The sequence below is a fragment of the Dermacentor silvarum genome, chromosome 8 (assembly GCF_013339745.2).
Source record: "Dermacentor silvarum isolate Dsil-2018 chromosome 8, BIME_Dsil_1.4, whole genome shotgun sequence".
Lineage (NCBI taxonomy): Eukaryota > Metazoa > Arthropoda > Arachnida > Ixodida > Ixodidae > Dermacentor > Dermacentor silvarum.
Window position 1 is genome coordinate 130,149,277 of NC_051161.1, and position 21,065 is coordinate 130,170,341.

The window sequence follows — 21,065 nt, forward strand, 5'->3', positions numbered from 1 at the left end:
AAAAGCATAGGAAAAATAACTTTTTTTTTCTATCGAAACATAGAAATGTCAGTGTCATGAGCGAAAGCAGACGACGCTTGGTGCGCACGTGTCTTGCGCCTTGGCGCCGAGCTCGCGCTCGCGAGAGGGGCTCGAGCAATAAAGAAGAAGGGTCAGGCAGTCCCTTCCTGGTCTCCACTGTGTCTGGATGCGTCTTATGCCGCCCCGGAACCCATAGAAACCGACGACCACAACGGCACGTCACATTTGGCGCCCAACGGCTCGGGGTGAGCTATAAAGACGTTTATTCCCTTTTGATGTGGGGTCGTCGCTCGCTGCGCGTTCCTTTGGTCGAACCATTGCCTTCAGGACAGCGTCGGCTCCGTAAACCCAACATGGCGACCGCCCAGTGTTCCATCGATGTGTTCGAACAGTTGGATGACGCCGCCCGGGTGGAAGCCTACAGGACAGCCGTGTCCGAAGCAGGTGCCCTAAAAACCGAAGTGGATCAGCTCCGGCGCGAATTGGAAGGACTGAAAATAATGTTTTCGAATGGACACGACTCCGTCAAAGAAGTCGACGCACCAAAGCCACCTCTTGACACGCAGTTGCAGGCAAGTCACGACTTCTTTTGCAACTTACTCGCTCCAATTGTGGAACGCATCGAGCGCTTGGAGTCGAAAACGCGTGAGGACTCAGACGCCGAATCCTGCCAAAGTACGGAGACGAGCGCTGCGTCGATAAATCTTCAACGCGGCTCGGGAAACCAACGCGGCAAAGCTAAAGACGAAGCTACTTTATGCATCTCTAACAGCTCGGGTGAAGACGCTCGCGACCGACTTTCAAGTTTCGCAGCTAGCTCCTTACCGCATCTTGGGAAAGATGTCACCGCTTGGTTTCATCAAGTTGATTTTTGGTTCAGAACCTTCAGCGTTCATGAAGAGGTCGCGATACCCTTCATTATCTCTAGGCTCCCAGCTAAGGATTTCACATGGATGCGCCACCACGCAAAGATGGTCAATATCGCTACTTGGGCTGATGTGAAGGCAGCGTTCCGTCGCCGTTACAACATTGACTGTGATGTAACCTCTAAGCAGCGAATGTTCGGAGCTACACAAAGAGCTGGAGAGTCGTGTACAGACTTTGCTTACCGCAAATTGGACCTCATGGAACAATGCAATTATCCGGTATTGCAAAAGGAGAAGTGTCAGGTCATCATGGCTACGCTTTCAGACAAGGCCAAGAAACACTTCTTTGACAAGAATTTTGAGAAACTAAATGACATGATAGACTCTTTTCTGCGCTTTGACCAGATCAGCAATACCGAGGAAAACGTTAAAGTTCTGGTTGCGGTTGAACCTCCCACATCGCAGACCACGGAACGCCCCGTTTTGGTAAAGCGTTCGTCTCGGAAGTCTATGCGGAATCGTCAGCGCAAGGAGAGCATGGAGTCTAGCGGTTCCTCAGAAAATCAGCTACCCCAGAAAAACCTACCTCAAAGGGAACATGAAGTGAAGCCGCCTCCGAGGAATCAGACTTATTATTCACCACGTGTTTTTAACAGATCTCAAGGGAACACCTCCAGGATTCGTAAACTATGCTTGAACTGCTCTAGAAGCGGACATTTTGTCACACAGTGTCGTCTGCCACTAACTGCAGAATTTTTGAAGCGGCAGGAGGAATTTGAGTCCACCAGCCCAAAAGAGCAGGGAAACGATCAACTGGTGACGCCAATGCCCGCGAGCAGTCATCAGTGATTGAGCAGGTGTCTTGTTCTACAGAAGCGGGTATTTTTTCCGTTCCTGTCATCATCAACGGACAAACGTTTAAATGCATCTTGGACTCAGGTGCTGTGAAAAGTCTGATTACAGCACCACTGGTTGAGAGACTCAAGCTAATTATTGAGCCTTCGTCCCTGCGTTTGGTAGGAGCAAGCGGCCATCACTTAGAAAACTTGGGTCAAGTCAAAGCTGTTGTAACAGTCGACGGCCAAACATTGCAGCATGAATTTGTCGTGGTTAAGCGGCTACCTCATGACGGAGTGCTTCTAGGCGACGACTTCCTACGGGCCTCAAGAGCCATCATCGACTGGGGTTCACAAAGCTTTGCTTTGTCTGTTCCTCAGATGTTACAAAAGATCCACCTCATTAGGGAGCAAACACTACCTGCTTTATCGCGGAAGTTAGTTCCAGTGGACTGGCATCGCATGTCTAGAGATAAAGATTGTGTGATGGTCATCACAGGGACAAAGCTATTGTACGACCGCTATTCGGTCATTGTGGAGCCCATGGTTGCAGATGCATCCGAGAAGATAGTCAAGGTTTTACTTACGAACTGTTCACCCCAAGCCATCGTGCTTCCATCTCAGATGACAGTTGGAGTCGTAGAAGAAGCAGGGGGAATAGAGGACATTGAACTCTCTGTGGAAGACTGTCAACAGATCCTCCAAGTTTCATGCCTGCCTTCTCCTGAGGATCTTGATGAACCACCAGCCTATGCAGTTGTTGACCCGCAGCATTGCTCAATCCAAATTGGTGACGTAAACTTTAACGTTGGCACAACGTTATCCTCAAGTGAGCTGCAGGTCGTGAAGGAGTTGTTGGCGCAGCATGCTGCTTGCTTCGCACAATCAAGTACGGATGTAGGCTCATGCAAAGTTGAGCAACATTGTATTCCAACTGGGGATGCAAAGCCTATCTCCCAACGACCTCGCAGATTGTCTCCTGCGCAACGTGACCTCGTCAAGAGTCTGATCAAGGACCTCATCGATGCCAACATAGTCCGGCCTTCTCGAAGTCCTTGGGCTTCACCGCTGGTCCTAGTAGCGAAGAAAGACGGGACAACACGCATGTGCGTCGATTATCGACGGCTCAACGCAGTGACTGAAGATACTGTTTACCCTTTTCCAAGGATTGAAGATGCCCTGCAGGCGCTCACCGGAAGCAAGTACTTTTCTGTCATGGACTTGGTGTCTGGTTTTTATCAGATAGCCATGCATCCAGATGACATACAGAAGACGGCTTTCGTTACACCTTGGGGTCTCTACGAATTCCTACGGATGCCGTTTGGTCTTAAAGGTGCTCCTTTCACGTGTCAACGAGCCGTCGATACAATCATTGACGGAATTAGGTATGACAACGCTCTCGTCTACATGGATGATTGCGTAGTCTTCAGTCAGACATTTGAAGACCATGTTTCGCACCTCAGGGACATCTTTTCAAGGTTCCAGAAAGCAGCTTTGAAGTTCAAACCACAGAAGTGTTACTTCTTCTGCACTGCTATTAATTACCTTGGGCATGTTGTCACAAAAGATGGTGTAAGTCCTGACCCATCGAAACTGGCAGCTGTTCAGATGTTCCGGCCTCCTCGAACCGTACAGGAACTCCAGTCATTCATGGGGCTTACGTCATACTTCCGGAAGTTTATCCCTAATTACAGCGTTACCGCTGCACCTCTACGATCCCTCCTAAAGAAGAATTCTGCTTTTTCCTGGGAAGAGGATCAGCAAGTGGCCTTTGAGACATTAAAGTGCGCTTTGTGTCAGCCGCCTGTCCTCAAACTATTCTCGGAGAGAACGGAATTTAGGGTGCAAGTACACACAGACGCATCTCGTCTCGGCTTAGGAGGTCTGTTGCTGCAAGAAGATGAAGAGCGACGATATCGCCCAGTGTTATACCTGAGCAGGGCACTTAAAGGCGCAGAGGTCAATTATTCTTCGACGGAACTGGAAGCCCTCGCTGTGAAATGGGCATTAGAACAGTTGCGACCATACTTGATAGGCCGCAAATTTCAAGTTGTCAGTGACCACCACGCCCTTTGCTGGATTTTGCGCTACAAGGAAGGTAACCAACGTCTCCTCCGTTGGTCGCTGATTTTGCAGGAGTTCGACTTTGACGTCACCTACAAATCAGGAATCTTGCACAGCGTACCAGATTGTCTCTCAAGGACACCTCCCATTGTTCCAGAGAAAGGCCAAATCCTTGCTGTATCCTATCCACCACTGCGATACTGTGGCAACATGGGTGAAGAGCAGCGTCAGGACGCATTCTGCGCTAAAGTCCTGGATCTGCTTAATGGTGCATTGGGCACAAAGAAGCAACAGAAACGGGCCCAAAAGAAATTTTTGATGCACAATGAGGTACTGTACAGGAGAGATCAAGGTCCGGTCAGCAGTCGATTTCTCCTCTGCCTTCCTTCTCAGCGACAGGCTGAGGCACTTCGAGAAATGCATGAAGGAAGGTACGGTGGCCACATGGGCATCAGAAGAACATTCGAAGCGCTGAGGTCCAAGTACTACTGGCCAAAGCTCTATACGGATGTCAAACGGTATGTGAGTCACTGCGACCTTTGTCAGAGGATGAAGATGTCGACATCGCTGCCTTATGGATTACTACAACCGATAGAAGTGCACAGCCCTTTTCATACAGTTGGGATGGACATCGTAGGACCATTCAAGAACTCTCGAGGATATAAATATATCATCGTAGCCATTGACTACCTCACCAAGTTTGTTGAGGCAAAACCCTTGAGGAATATAGAAGCCACGACAGTTCAAAAGTTCATTGAGCGCAGAATTGTCTTGAAGCATGGATGCCCAGCCACGATTATTACAGACCGTGGTACTCAAATGATGGCACGATCTACTGAAGCTTACCTCAAACATCGTGGCATCACACATGCTGCCACTACCGCATATCATCCTGCAGCAAATGGCTTGTGCGAAAGGGCTAACAAGACTATCAAGCAGATGATTGCCATGACTACCGCCGGGGGAGAGAAGTGGGCTGATGTACTCCCATATGTTGTATTTTGCTACAACACCGGGTACCAGGACACGGTTCGCCAAACTCCATTCTTCTTAGTTTATGGTAGGGATCCAGTGCTTCCACTAGACGTTGTTTACAGCCGCCTAGAACTTGAAGAACTGAAAGAAGATTCCAGTTATGGCGCGGTAGTGAGCGAAAGACTGAAAAAAGCTAGAGAACTTGCGGCCGCGTACATCAGACTGGCACAAGAAAAACAGAAGGACTACTTCAACAAGCACCACAAGGACGTTGTGTTCGAAAGAGGACAACTAGTGCTTCTTAAGGCTCCACCCTCCGGTGTTAAATCGACCACATGGTACAACGGCCCTCACAAGGTAGTGAACAGACTGTCTCCCGTGAACTACGAGATCGAACTTGCCGATAACATGGGAACGGACATTGTGCATGTGGAGAAATTGAAGCCCTACCTGAGCCCGATTGCAGAGATGGAACAACCTCGTGCAACGGACTAAGCCGTACATGTGTCTGACGCCGTATGGATGCAGTGAAGTGTGTGGTGTAGTATAGTTCGAGTGATTACATTTATTTATGTGTGTAAAAATGGGACGACAAAGCTTGCCCTTGTAAATAGTTACTGTTGTATGATTGCTCTTTAAGTTTGCTTATGTTTTAGATAATTCCTGTTGTACCATTGCGAATGTTATGTGTTGTGTTTTTAGTGTTGTAAACAGTCGGGACGACTTGTTTCAAAACCCGGCCATGTCACGAGCGAAAGCAGATGACGCTTGGTGCGCACGTGTCTTGCGCCTTGGCGCCGAGCTCGCGCTCGCGAGAGGGGCTCGAGCAATAAAGAAGAAGGGTCAGGCAGTCCCTTCCTGGTCTCCACTGTGTCTGGATGCGTCTTATGCCGCCCCGGAACCCATAGAAACCGACGACCACAACGGCACGTCACAGTCAGGAAAGGGGGAATGAAAGTTGATGATAAGACAACTTGCTCCCACTTACGCATGCAGGAGGTGTGGGCACAGCTCGAACTTGCAGCAAGTTGCCGTTCCCTTTTCCTTATTACTGTTAAAAATAGCAGCTATTTTTCCATGCTTTCACTGGCTTCACTGTCTGTTGGCTTCGTGCGGTACTGCAACAATGTCATTGCATACTTATTGTCCAATGAAACACACATACCAGGTGTTTTGGGGAAGACAAATTATTGTCAAGCGTGGCACAACAATAACTAAGAGACAATGTTGTAGGCAATGCATCATTCACGGCAGTGGACACCAGCATCTATGCAAGGGTCACTGATGGTCAGGCTAACTAAAATTCACTAATTAACAACTTTAGAGAACATGTTTTGCAACACTGAAGCCAGCCAGTATGCCAAGTTTGCCCATTTGGTAAAAATCCTATGCCTACCACCAGTTTGGATGAACTCACTTGGGACTGTGGAAACCTCAGCTCCTGAGTCAACATTGAATTTAGTGATGTAATTGTCGACCGTGACATCCACGAACTTGGCTTTGGCAGATGACTCCAGAGCGTGCAACTCGATGGCTCCGAGTTTAGCGTGCTCCGACTTTCTAGAGCGACAAACTTCAGCAAAATGGCCTTTCTTGCCGCAAAAGTTGCAGACCGAGTTCCGTGCTGGGCACTGCGAGCGTTCCCGAAACGCGCGACCACAGTAGGGACAAACCGGAGCTTTACGGTGGCAGCATTCAGTCTTTGCGTCCATTGAGGGAGCTGTTCTGGCGTTCACACGGTCTCGCGAAGGAAACTTTCGAGCTTTTGCGGCATCAATGTTGACCGGGGCTTGCGAAGTAGCCTGCGCGAGTGAGCATTCCTTATCAGCGTCCTCGGACTGATGAGCTTGTGTCCAAGCTTCTTTGAGAGTGAGCTTCAGGGAACGGCACAGATGGTCCGAGAGACACATATCTCGCAAGCCGACAACGAACCTGTCGCAAACCAAGCATTCTTTCACTGCCGATGACAGGTACTTGCATCGTTTTACTAACTTGCAGAGTTCGGCGTAAAACGTGTCGACGCTCTCGCCAGGTTGTTGGATACACTTATGAATGCGGGACTCGGTAGAGTTCATTAGCAGGACGCTCGAAGTGCTCGGTAAAGCGTTTGACAACAGCGCCGTAGGACGCTAACGAGTCTGCGTCCAGTGAAAAAGTGTCCAGGAGCGGATGAGCGTCCGGACCCATGCAGTAAAGCAGCGCACATACATGAACGTCTTGCGAGGCTTTCTGTAGTCCAGAGGCAGTGGCATAATCTTCGAAGCGAGACTTCCACGAGGACCAACTTGCAGGGTTCGAGAAGTTGAGCGCGTTCGGTGGCTGAAGAGCGAGGCCTAGCCACTGCGTCGACTGGGCGCTTTCTTCGAGAGGCATGCTGTCGTCGACGTCCGTTTAGAGACCAAAGTTTTTCAAAAGCACCCCACTTCTGACACCATGTCGCGTGGCGTTCCTGTCAGGCCGTGCTGGCAGGCCACGACGGAGCGGAGCATGCGAGACGACAGCCACACTCCTCCAGAACCAAACGCCAAGTGTTTTATTTAGCACGCGCCACCTTGCTCATGCCCAGAGGGCACCACTGGTCACAGCTGATATGTGACGACCACTACAGACAGTACAGTTATTAGATGTCTCAGCACATCAGATGTCTCAGCATATTGAAGACGATGCCTGCGCACATGGATAATTAGGCGACGCATACGATGTTCCGTGACAGTGACCCCTTTCTTCTTTTTTCTTCTTTCTGGGGTTTTACATGCCTAAACCAGTTCTGATTATGAGGCACGCCGTAGTGGAGTGGAGGGCTCCGGATTAATTTTGGCCACTTGGGGTTCTTTAACGTGCACAACAATGCAAGCACATGGGCGTTTTTGCATTTGGCCTCCATCGAAATGCGACCGCCCCGGCCGGGATTCGATCCCTGTAAAAGTTGGGAGTCGTGGTCTATCCAAATTCGACGTCAAACTGCAGGTCTAGCCTACGCAGCCGCTGCTACCAGTTGTTGGAGCTGGGGCCTCGCCAACAACGTGGCCTCGCCAGCAGTTGTAAGAGTTGGAGTCGGGCATATCCAAAGTGGTAGCTGGCCCATGCCGTCGTCCGACTCATTCACGCTGGCGCTGAAGACGTTGAAGTGAGGAATACATCCTCATCGAGAACGAAGAGTACTGGGTTTATTTACATTATTTACAAGGGAAGTAGGAGTATGAGACGTTACGTCTCATCAGTCTAACATGACTGGATCGAAGCATACTAGATCGAAGCACTGGCTACATCTCAGGGCAGATGAGAGAGCACTCGGCAGATGGGAGAGCACTCAATATGGCCCCCAAAGTTCTCTTAAAACCCCTCTGTCCAAGCTGTGGTCCCACCATCCTCCAATCGGAGCTTCGAAAGTCACCAATGGTCTGCGTAGAGGGCGAGGGTGCGCATAATTCCCCGGCGCCTTCGTTGCCCGACCACATTCGCAGAAGTGCCCTTGGGCACACACTGCTCACTTCCCCACATAAAGGACGGGACACTCGTAGACAGGTGGCTTCACACCTGACTTGAACTGACGCTTCTGGTGTTCCTGGAATGGGCCAGCCATCGACGGATCTGTTTGGAGAGTGGCCTTGGCGGCCAGCTGGTCTGCCGAGCGGCCCTGAGAACGCGTCTACTTTTCCAAGAGTCTCCTCTTCCTATAGTGTCGAGACACGTACTCTTTGAAAGGTGTAGAGACAGACATGATGTTGCCGCTGATCTTTCCCGGCGGGACGGCTTTTCAGCCTCCCGAAGCGATTCGTCGCAGGTAAACACGAGATACTTCCAAGATCGCTCCCCCGCTGGTCGCCGAACGTAACATCCCGCGATCTCGTGCTCAGCAGTGCAACACCTTAGCTGACTGAGCCACCACGGCGCCTAGTGGCCCCTTTCAATTCTTAATATGCCTCACCGCAATAATTTGAGTATTCTTCACCGCATAACACGGCTCTATTGCGGTGAAGCTGACTAAAGGGAACCGGCAATTATGCAATGTATTTTAAGACCCTTGCAAGCCCCAAAATAAATGTAGCCTGATGCTTGGCAAATCTGGCTTAGTGTGTGTGGTTGCACACACACTAAGCCAATAACTGATGCACACTTCTTCGGGTGCTTCGTCAAATGAGTGCTCTGTGCACATTTTCTCCAGATACACTTATGCAGAGCCTGGCCTCGTGCAACTTCTGTCGCTTATTGCAAACTTTGGTCGCTTGTTGCAATGTACAAGCTGGCTGCACCTCTAAATTTAAGTGAACGTCATGTTCAAATGCTACGTAAGATGCCGGGAACATTACCGAACGGCAACATATCAAAGGGGAACATGGTACATGGAAGTCAATGGGAGTTAGGTCACGACCGCAATAATGCAACGTAGTAGCCGTATACCTCATATGTGACATATTTCGACTGTTCGAATATTTTAACATGACTCGTAGGTGAGTTCAACCCCAATTTTATTTTCTGCATTTAGCACAAGGTTCTTTCTCAGGTAACTCAAAACAAAGCACAGATGCTTTTATTTGTGGAGTTTAAAGGCCCACTGCAACAAAATTGAGGACAGCGCAAGGTGCCCAGTTTCAGGTAGTGTAAATATAAAGCCGCCTTCCTACAAAATTTTACGTTTACGATACAAGTGGCTGCATCATGAGAAACTCAAAAATTGATGGTTTTGATACAGAAACTGGAAAAGACACCGTCATTATCTCTCGCCGGAAGTGACACAGAACCCGGAACAGTGAGAACCAGCACAGCTCTTCGACGTAACCTCCGAGGTTAGGCGGGCTGAAAATCTCGGAGGTGCATGCGTAATCTGCAAAAGTTCTATATTTAAAGGCAGTTTGTAATAAATGCAGAAAATTACCACACCTGCTGCTCTGCCAACATTGCTTCAATAGCATATAGTACTACTCCTTTATAACCAATTTTAACCAAAGTGAAACGTTGCTGGAGTTGGCCTTTCATGTCTCAAAAGCAACACTGGGGCTCTGGAAGACATGGTGGAGTGCCCTGGATTAACTTTTCCTTCATCATCATCATCGTCAGCCTATTTTTATGTCCACTGCAGGACGAAGGTCTCTCGCTCTCTGTGATCTCCAATTATCCCTGTCTTGCGCTAGCTGATTCCAACTTTACCTCATGTGCACCTAAATCAAAGTAGTATACGAACACTTTGACATGCTGTCCCATGAGAATGCGGTTGGGGAGTCAAACCCGCAGAGTCACACTCAGAAGCAGAATATCATAGCCACTGGGGCTAAGGCAAGGTGTTTTATCAGGCTAATAATCAGATAAAGCAAGCTCACGTTATACTTATGTGAGTACTGTATATGGCTCCTGCCGCAAAAACAGCCTGACGGCCATCCACTTGCCTCAGCAGTGCCCTCAGAGGAGAGAGAGTCCGGGGTGTCCGAGCGTGATGCCTGCTGCTGTTGCTTCTTGTTGGACAGCAGACGTGCCCGCAGCGGCTTCTGCCAACGCAGATCCAAGTTGAGGGTCTTGAAGTCTGGCAGGCGCGCACCCCGAGTGCGCACACCAGGTCGATCGTTTGGTGGTGGTGCAGCTGACGACCCACAGGATGAGGTGACAGGAGGAGGCCTGCGTGCAGACGTTCCAAGAGGGGCATAGAGCGCTCCACAACAGCAATACCAGCTCTCACGAAACACTTATTGCTTTTTTTTCCGACTGTCAGCCATGTAACGCTAAACCCACCAGTTTTCTCATCATTACAGAAGCCAACCAACACTCTGCTTCTGTCAGTACTTGGAAGAGACACCACCAAGGAACATTATGTGCTGATAAATAATTCCCTTCTTTCGCAGAAAGTGCCCACATTAAGCAAGAAAGTCAAATCTTTCAGCTGCAGGTGATGGCGGGTGACTCTCATCCCATTTAACATGTACTATTTAATCATTTATTTAAGATACCTGTTTTCTTCTTTTGAATTTAGCTTAGGCCTTTTGAAAAGAAGGCAATGAACATTTAACCAATAAAGCCTCGTATGCTATCTCATGGCATCAAAGCAGCCAAAGTTGAGACTCTCCTTATTCAATGGGCAATAAAAATAAGGGGAACTGAGGGGCACAACTCTTAATTAAAACCACATGAAGCCTGTCTGCTCCTATGTTCATGTAGTACTATGTGATGCCTACAATTTAAAGGGTGTTCTACATTGCTGGCTTACACTCTTAGGGTTAGGTCTATGAGACATACACAAATGTCCAAGAAAGTGTACGCATGTCACATGTAATCCACATGGCTCCCACCAGCAAGTTCTCTTTTCGTTCACTTTTATTTCCACTTTCCTTATTATTTCTGCATTTAATTAAAATTAACAGTTAATTTCCTCTATGCTTTCCCTGGCTTCACTGTCTGTTCCCTTTCTGTAGTTTTAGCTAATATAAGAATCGAGCACCTGCAGAAAAACAGAAACATAAACCTGCATTTCATGCTTTTGACAGGGAAAGCACTCAATGGTCAGCTAGTGGCCTGTAAATACAAGTAATTAAATTTTACAATGTTGATGTAAGCCAAGGTTCACCAGAAAGCGAGCCAATGATCGCTGTAGGAAGTTCAATCTTTGGGGACAGCTCGCACTAAAAGTAGAGAGCTCACTTAATATTTTAGTCAACATATTTCTTTTTATTCCTTTCACAAGCTAAGTTTTTAAGCTGGGGTCGTATTCTGGATCAACTACTTCCTGGGTTGTCACATCCAGTGATTGCTGATTGGCTAAGCCAACAGCCAGGCTGCCCATCGAACCATTAAAGGGAAGCTTAACAGAAAGATAATCTGAGCGGATTTTTTGGCATCTACAAAATCCGCTCTTAGCCATGAAGAGGCTTTGTAAGCCAGTAGAGTCAGGCCAGACCCCATCATATGCTATAGCAGCCACCTGACTATCAGCCTCGTCCTATGTCACAGCGGTTGTCCCATTACCAAACATGCGAGCCACGACATCTAAACTGTCAGGACTTCTGATATAGCTAGGACTTTGTGTATCATAACGCAGCCTGTATTATTAGAGTGCTTGTAACACGTATGCAGTGACGGTTTGCTAGGATTGCTTTATATTACCGTAAAATTCCGAGCAAGCGCCCCCACCCGTGCAAGAGCCCCCCCCTAACTTCACTGCTAATTTCAAATTTCCGCGCCGTTCCGGGAAAGCGCCCCCCCCCCCCCTCCCCCCGCTCCGCACCAGCCTGCCACATCCAGTCCACGAAAATGATGGAAAATTCGGCAAATCGCACCGGTGCGCATCGGGCGCCCGGATGAGCCATTTCATCGAATCATGGTCGTACCTGGACGCCCCAGTGGGCACGCGAGTGCATCGGGGCGAACTGCGGCTGGCGGTCTGTAGTTCACGGACCGCCGGCCGACGGCGAGATCTGCCTCTCGCACGGCACAAAGGAGTTCCCTGCGGCACAGTGACGTGACCACTCGGTGACTGAGGAGTGGTCGCGGCTACGCTCTGGCATCGCCGGCAGCTTCACCGCTGCTAATCCTCGCCACCGATATCGTCGCTAGGCCTTTTTCAGTTCACTTCGAATCTGTAGCAGACGGCGCTTCAGAACGAACCGCCGACGCTCCCAAGCAGCAATGTTTTGTTACCGTCGTTGCCGCTTTACCCTCTCCTCGCAATAATTTCACACGATAAAGAAAACATGCTGATATTTGCGGCGCCACCAGCTGCGATGCGAGCATGGCCGAGCCGCGGTTCGCTGTCCGCCGTCGGTAGCCATGCACTGCAGCTGAGCTTCACTTGTATCGGAACTCTCATTAGTGCTAAACGTTTCACCGTGGACATGGTTTTTAATAAAGTGAACATTACGCGTCACTTTACTCTCGCGGACATAATTTTGCCTGGAAAAGAAGCTGCATAACCAATGTTCGCGTCGCCGGTCGCGGCGACGCGCCGGTGCAGCGTCGATGCGCTTTCTGTAGTTCTTTTGGTGGTTTTGAGTAACGGTGGTGTTGAGAGTGATAAACACCACTAACAAATCTTTGGCTTAATAAAGTTCATGCTCAATAAAATTTTAATGCTATTCCAACTGCGCTTCTTTTTTTTTTTTTTTTGCGGGAAAATTTTGACGTGGCCATCTTGAATTTTGGTGCCGTTCCGGGATAGCGCCCCCCCTAACTTTGCCGGTAATTTCGACTTGCTCGAGGGGGGGCGCTTGCTCGGAATTTTACGGTAGTTTTAGTCAAAAAATGAATTTATGTTTTGCGTGAAACATTTCCCTGCCCATCTCCTACTCACTTTAACAGCAACATCAGGCATAAAAAATATGTATCCCTGGATAGAGTCAATTGAGATCCCTCAACCAACGCACACAAACAATGCTAATGAAGTTACGAGCATTCTGGGTTTTCTAGCATGACAGCTCACACTGATACCAGAGACTATGGTTCTGTGCGAGTTTGGGAGAAAGCAACGCACTGCCTGTTAGCAGACTTGGGCGGTCTGCCAGGCGGTCTGCCGGGCGGTCTGCCGGGCGGTCGATGTCCAATTCGAGTAGGTGGCCGTGTGGCTGGACGACTTGACAGCCGCTCCGACTTCTTCACAGCAGCAGCAGCAGCAGCAGCAGCAGCAGCAGCAGCAGCAGCACCGGAGGTGGTGGTGCTAGTGGAAGAGGTAGAAGTGGTGTTGGCTTCCTTGGAAGCTGTAGCTTGTTCAGATGCCTGCAGGTGAATCAGAGCACCACTTAAACCGTCATGAGAGAGAGGTGCACAGTTTGCAGCAAGGTGCTACGGACTACACAATGGAACAACCAGACAGAAAGTTCAGAAAGTATTCAAAGGGACACATGTAAGGTAGTTATTCACTACAGTTAAACCTGGATATAACAAAATTGACAAATTCCTGAAAAACTTCGTTATAAAGAGGATTTCATTATATGCAGGTTCGGCACGAAAATTCGAAAAAGAAGCGCTTACCGTATTTACTTGATTCTAACGCGCCCTCGATTGTAACGCGCACCCGTTTTTTGTTTTCGGCGAAGCACTCATCTTTGGAATGTCACACCAGGTACTGGATGCGTGGACGCGTGTCGTTTCGCACAAGCGCGAGGCATCGGAAACGAAGAGCGAGCGTCACGATGGCGTCATAGCGTCGTATAGTGTTACAGTAGAACCCCGCTGTTATGTTCCCGGGTGCTGCGTTATCCCGGCTGTTACGTCGTTTTCGGCCGGTCCCGGCACAGCTCCCTTAGAACCCAATGCATTGGTAACCCCGCTGTTGCGTCGCAACTGTGGGACCGTTCCCGCATCATACGTTGCGAACTGCCACCCTGCGCCGGCCCGAGCGGCCATTTTGACTTTTCATATCACTTGGCTTGGTGGCTTGATGATGGCATTGGCCGCCCAAAGTGCCGGGGGGAACAACTATGACGTATTTTCGGTTTCTGCCAGCAAAAGCATGGCCCTTGAGATCCGTATTTGCTAACTAAAGATGGTGTCTATGACGCATTGTGGCCCTAAAATTGGTTTTGGCTCATAGATGTTCCGTATAAAGTCCAAGAGCGATAACGCAGTCGCCGCACGCCGTATGCTGTATGTGCGTGTGAAAACGTGCGAGGGGAGCCGACGATCGCGTCTAAATCTCGCGCACGCAAGAAAGAAAAGAAGGGAAGAAGCAGCCCTCTTCCGTTGCGCTCGAGGCACCGGGAAGGGAGCGAGGGGGGACGGATAGCAGGCGGCATTGTACTGTACTCTGGCATCAACTGCATACTGCGTGGCGGCGCGTGGTCGCGCGGGCCATCTCTTGAAAGCGATCTGCGTAGGGGCAGAGTCTAGGCAGTGTAGGTGCGACGGCGGCTCTTAGCTTTGTACGTGCTGTGTGTTCTCGGCGCTCAGTTTGTGTTGAAGCAATAGACAACAGCACGAAGGTCACTTCGCTCGCTTCTGCAGCGGCGCGCTTCCACACGCCGCCAGCGTTTGATAGTGCGTGTCCACGCTTATTGAGTGTGATGTGTCACAGCGTCTGCCAGTGCGTCAGCAACATCAACTGGAAAAGGAGAGTGCCGGCTTGGCGGGCTAGGCCAGCTGCAGCAAGCGGCAGGATCAGGTTTGAATGAAGGGAGGGGGAAAGGTCACGCCCGCGGCGGCAAGATCGCCGGGACGAGGGATGCAGGCTCGCACGCACACGTGCGCTCGCTTCGCATTCCGTCGCGGCGGAGAAGGTGCTTCCAGTTGTTGCTCGCGCAAAAATGACAAAATTTGGGGCGAAATCTTTAGGCTGTCAGCGGGGAAAATTCGTTATTTCAAGGCGGTCTCCCGCTGCCACTTCGTTGCATAGAGGTCTCAAATACATGTGCTTCTATGGAGTAACGGAGGGGAATAGAAAAACTTCGTTGTATCCAGGAATTCATTATATGGAGGCTCATTATAAGCAGGTTTAACTGTACATAATGTTACGGGAAGGAAGAAATGTACTGGTTTTACAGATGGGTTTTAATGGCTGCGCAGAGAAGCGAAAACCCAGAATCTTCTTTGTCATCTCCCAGGGCACCAACCATGTCCTCTTCTTTCCACCTTACGCACTGTGACATTACCCCCGTCAGAAGAAGCACCTTACTGGTGCGACTCACTGGTTCCAGAAAGGAACGGTTTGAGGCGGCTGACGTGGACGACGTCAGATAGAGGTGAAGGCACGGTAGCATCCAGTGGAGACACTTCATATGTGACAGACGTCACCTGACGGATGATGCGATAAGGGCCATAGTATCGCGAAAGGAGTTTCTCCGAAAGACCGACACGTCGGGATGGAGACCAAACTAGCACAAGAGCACCTGGTTCGTATTCGACATCGCGGTGGCGCTGATCGTAACGGCACTTCTGACGTGTCTGTGAAGCAGAGAGACGAAGAATCTGGCGTGCCTGGGTCGCTGTGGTTATGACATCACGAGCGTACTCCGTCGGCGAGTCGAGTGTGGTCGAAAGAAGAGTCTCGAAAGGCAAGGTCGGTTCACGGCCATATAGAAGGTAAAAGGGCGAATAACCAGCTGTGTCGTGGCGCGAGGAATTGTACGCAAACGTGACAAATGGTAAAGCAGTGTCCCAGTCGCGATGATCGGAGGAAACATACATCGCGAGCATGTCAGTTATTGTCCGGTTCAGGCGTTCAGTAAGACCGTTAGTTTGAGGATGGTAGGCTGTAGTAAGCTTGTGTTTAGTAGCACAGGATCGAAGTAAGTCGTCGATGACTTTGGCAAGAAAGTATCGCCCGCGATCGGTGAGAAGTTGACGAGGTGCGCCGTGGTGTAAGATGACGTCGTGAAGCAAACGTGTGGCGTCCGGCGACACTGACACGTGCAGCACACATTCCGAGCACAGCCGGAGTTCCACCGTCGGCGACCTGTAGCAGTCGAGTCGGAGCAGGAGTAAGGACTTTCTTCAGGCGCGTTCGAAGGTCAGCACTCATGATGGAAACTTGCGCTCCAGTGTCGATGAGTGCTGTAACAGGCAAACCATCCACATCCACGTCCAAAAGGTTCCAATCAGTAGGCAGGCTCAACAGAGGAATTTCAGGCCGGGGCGCTAGAGCAGCGTCACCTCCCGGAGCTGCCCCAGTCAGTTTCCCGTCGGAGAGCGGCGACGGTAAGCAGGGGACGGGGAACGACGCAGTTGGGGTGAACGGGAGCGGCTACTGTGCGGTGATGATGAGCGGTTAGTCGCAGTGACTCGGACGTTGTCAGGTGCATCTTCGAACTCGGTGGGGGGCACAGGCGGGCGAGGATTCAGTGGGGAGCGGAGGTAGGCGGGAAAGTTTGGTCGAGAGAGGGCTGGCCAGGAACTTCGGCAATGGCGAGAGATGTGGCCCACACGTCCACAATAGAAGCAGATGGGTCGATCATCATGTGTGCGCCATTCGGCCGGGTTGCGATAGCTCGGGTAAGGACCGCTCTGGTTCCGGTAAACAGGGGCAGAGGCAGCAGACGAAGCGAAGTCAGGACGGTTGGCGGAGCAGATGGATTGCAGACCCACATTGGAAAGTTCTTGGCGAACGACCGATTGAATGAGGGACACGAGCGGCCGGGAATCGTCAAAGCACTGCGTCACTTGTGTGGCAGGAGACGCTGCTTCAATTTCTCGCCGGACTATACGTACGACGTTCTCGGAGGGAGTGGGCTCACGCGGAAGCAGCGGTGTTGGGTAGACGCGTGAACTGCTGAACTATGCGGCGGCTTTTCGCTTCTTCAAAGCGGCGACATTCGTTTATGATCTCATTGACTGTTGTGATGTTCTTATACACGAGAAGGTTAAACGCGTCGTCCGCTATGCCTTTTAAAACGTGACTGACCTTGTCTGCCTCTGTCATGTTTTTATCCACCTTGCGGCAAAGAGCCAAGACGTCCTGGATGTACGCCACGTAAGATTCAGTGGACGTCTGTGCACGGGTCCCAAGGTCCTTCTGAGCAGCACGTTGGCAGCCGATGGGCTTGCCGAACAAATCACGAAGCTTCTGTTTGCATTGCTCCCAACTGGTAACCTCTTCTTCATGTGTCTCGAACCAGACTCGTGCCGTTTTTTTGAGGTAGTATATTACGTTGGCCAGCATAAGCGTGTTATCCCACCTGTTGCTGGCGCAGACCCGTTCGTAATTTGCCAACCAGTCATCGACGTCAACATTGTCAATCCCAGAAAACATGCCAGGGTCACGGGGCTGGGTTAGGATGACCGTCGGTGGCGTCGACGGGGCCACGGTTGAAGACTCCCCTTCGGATGACATGGCAGCCAGGTTACGTCCGCTGCGGAGCTCCGTCTTGCGCAATTGAGTACCCAGCACCTCCACCAATAATGTTACGGGAAGGAAGAAACGTACTGGTTTTACAGATGGGTTTTAATGGCTGCGCAGAGAAGCGAAAACCCAGAATCTTCTTTGTCGTCTCCCAGGGCACCAACCATGTCCTCTTCTTTCCACCTTACGCACTGTGACATTACATACGCCAAACGGCAAAGCCGCAAACGAAACCGAAACCATCGTCCGGGAAATCTTCGCGATGGCGTGGGGGCTAAGGTTGAGACGTACCAAAGGCAGTCAATAAAGTGTCAACTTCACTAGAGAATGCATTTCGTGTTGCTGTTACAGCATTTTTCGTACAATGCGGCCGATGCCTAAACAATCGCCGTGCCCGGCGGATTGCGAAACACTCATTTTGTGGCACATGCACCGTCCCAACGCAGCGGTTTGAATTATCACAATTTCATAGCATATTTATGACAAAGTCGGCAAGCTTGGCAAGCTTACGCTTACTGAAAGTTTTATTTCCAGAAGTCGGTCAGCCTGGATTTCTTGCGCTTCACGGCAAGCAAAGGCTTATCGCAAGTCTCACAGTCCATTAAATGAGCCATCACAATTTCATTGTCGTGGGCTCTGATAACCTTTAAGATGAGGTCAAAAGGATGCATTACTTTCAAAGCAGTCGCCGGAGTCTGTGTGTCTACCGGGTTGTCATTTTCGCCAGACGATGAGACATTGGCATAATGAAGACAAGCTGCAGCGGGGCCGCTGTATCTTGAAAGCAATCTGTGACGGGCACAAAGTGCATGCCCGCGCGGGCCTCATCTTAAAAGCGATCTGCGGATGTGGGCGAAGTGCAACTAGTGCCCGTAGAGTCGTGTGCGCTGTGCTTTCAACATTTAGTTTCGTGTTGAAGCGAGAGATGGCACGGAGGTCAATGCGCTCGCTGCTATTGCCGCGCCTTCTCACTCCAGCGTGTTGACACCGAGTTTCCGCAATCATCGAGCGAGATGTGTTCATGTTTACCTGTGCGCACATGACACCGTGCTTGGTACTTTAGTTAATAAGCGAATGTTTACAGGTTTATACGGATGATAATACTACTATTTTTAGTTCGTATAACTGTTTACTAATCTGCTATCGCAATCGATGCTTCACCTTTCGGGCGAAACTGCAAGATTTTTTGCTTCCGCCTTCTGCCTCAGCGATCATATGTGCCTTCTTCTTGAGAGAGAGAAATTTATGCTTCTTTGTTGGTGTAGCCATTTCGACCAGACACACACCACAGAAAGCAGCAGCGATTGTGGTGATCCCGTGCAGTCTCGCATAGACACGTGATGACCACACGTGGCTATGGATTGCAGTGGCGTAAATCGGTACTTGGAATTTGATTTCGTTCGCAAAAACCTCGTTCAAGCGGACATACGATCCTCACAGCTTTGGAAGGGCCTTCTAATTTGACTACTCGGCAGTTCCAACTTCAATTCAGTCCAAGTTTCGTTCTCGAAAAGTTCGTTGAAGCGGAAATACTGAATAAAACGCCTTCGTTATATGAAGATACTTTTTTGTATTACTTTCTATGGGCAGCTGACGGGCAATCGGAAAATCTTCGTTGTGGCGGAAATTTCGGTGTAGCGGCGTTCGTTGTAAGGGGACTCGACTGTACAGTACAGTCTGTCCATATTAAAGGGAAGTCCAAATTAGTGTGCCAGCACTACTTACAGCTCTGTTCTACCGTATGTCCCAGCTAACACGAGCCAAGCTGTCTAAAAATAAAGGCTACGAAATCACGTCTGCCGGCAACCTTCTTGACGTTGTGCGAAATCTTGTACAGTATAGACCACTTATAACGTAACCGCTTATAGTGCAGGACCAGATATAGTATGGCCTTTCAGACTCTCGTTAATTTTCCCATAGCACTCCATGTATACGCATACTGCTTACAGTGCAGCTGCATGAGACGAAATACCGGTTATAATGCGGCTTCCGCGGGAAAATCTCGCCGACAAGGGCGGTAGCGAGCACGCTTCTCAACGAGGTGCACCCACCAATGGGAGAGGAGATCAACGAGGCCGATGCGGAGGAGGAGCATAAGACGTGGAGCATGAGTCCAAGGGCGATAAATCGTTGCCGCGCGCCATATGTGCGAGTGAAAGGGCGCGGAGGATGCGCGCCTTCACGGAGAGCCATTTTTTTTAATTATTACTTTGTCTGCTTCATGCGAAGATCATAGGTACTTGGACATTAACCTTTCAAAGTTCGTAAATTTAAATGGATGCAAAACTCCCAGTCAAACGTTTTGATTCCCGGATACGCACGGCTGCTTGGTCTACATGTTTTGGATACGTGCAGGGCTTGAACATCGTTTTTTTGGTTATAGTGCGGTACCGCTTTTAGTGCAGATATTCACGACTCCAGCGACTTACGTTATAAGTGGACTACACTGTATATATAAGGCGTGACCTCTGGCCCCGCCATTCAAGCACTGGGGCTATGCCCGCTGCCTTATAGCGCCACGTCTGCCGACAACCTTCAAGTAGGTTGCCAGCAGACATGATGTCCCTCTGGTTTTCACAGCCCGTAATAAGCTGAAAAAGCTCTGTCCTCGGATCTGCGACCAAGGTAAATACAGATGCCAAACAAGGCATGAGTGTCCCTTTGTAAAATGCTCCACTGGGGTCATTTACTCCATCTCAATGTCATGTGGGCCAGAGGGAAAGGTGTTTTAATGACTGTGTTAGGAAGGATGCTCAAAAAAAACAAAAGAGGATACGCAGGCACATTTGGTCGCGCACATTTCTGCAAGTGGCTGCGAACAAAGACTTCAGGAGACAATGACCCCAGGCAGAAGCAAAAGTTGCATATCTCGGTTGGCTTGGCAGAATTCTCTATCGAAAAGAATGCCTCAATTTGCATTAGTGAAGCTTCAATAAGCTTGCATTTGTCAGAGTAGGAATTCGTGCAAGCCGCTCTTTGATATGCGAGAGCCTCGTGTTCTCTTGTGATGCAGATGATGCGATGGCACGCATGCGCAAGAAATTGTACACATATCGGCAGGTGGCATGAGAATAAGCACTTGCTAGTAGCACCCATCCATATTAACTTTGTTCTTTGTGTTTGTTATTAATTTTCGCTAATCTACCATAATTATAATGCAAGACCAACAAGCCCAACAGTCCGTTCTGCTGAAATATATTCACGCACACCTACTTTCAACTACAGATACAAAGAGGATACTAATTTGTACTGCATTGATACCGCACAGAGATGGTGCAGCCAAACCGCAATTGATGGGGGACATGCTTGGCTGAAAGAGGATGTAGATCGTACATGTTTGTCTGAAATATTTAGGCCCAAGTTTAGCGTGCAGCAATTACACTTGTAGCAACTGTTACACATGTGCAGCTCTTACACAAGAATATTCAGTTAAGGTAAGTGCCACTTATAATGGTCATCAGGTATAAAAATGGCCACTGTAAGCAGCCTTGTAACACCGAAGAAGTGCAATGATAACAATGACAATACAGTAAGCCCTCAATCAGAGGAACG

At 49.6% G+C, this 21,065-nt stretch overlaps 1 protein-coding gene across 1 annotated transcript in view; it reads right to left on the reverse strand.

Annotated features, from left to right (window-relative positions):
* LOC119462417 (scm-like with four MBT domains protein 1) overlaps positions 1-21,065 on the reverse strand; it is a 48,759-nt gene that overhangs the window by 8,492 nt on the left and 19,202 nt on the right. Inside the window, exons 9-10 of the mRNA XM_049672969.1 lie at positions 13,215-13,456; positions 10,147-10,372 (exon numbers count right to left, since the gene is read on the reverse strand). Coding sequence (XP_049528926.1) covers positions 10,147-10,372; positions 13,215-13,456 — 468 coding nt within the window. The remainder of the gene's footprint in view (positions 1-10,146; positions 10,373-13,214; positions 13,457-21,065) is intronic.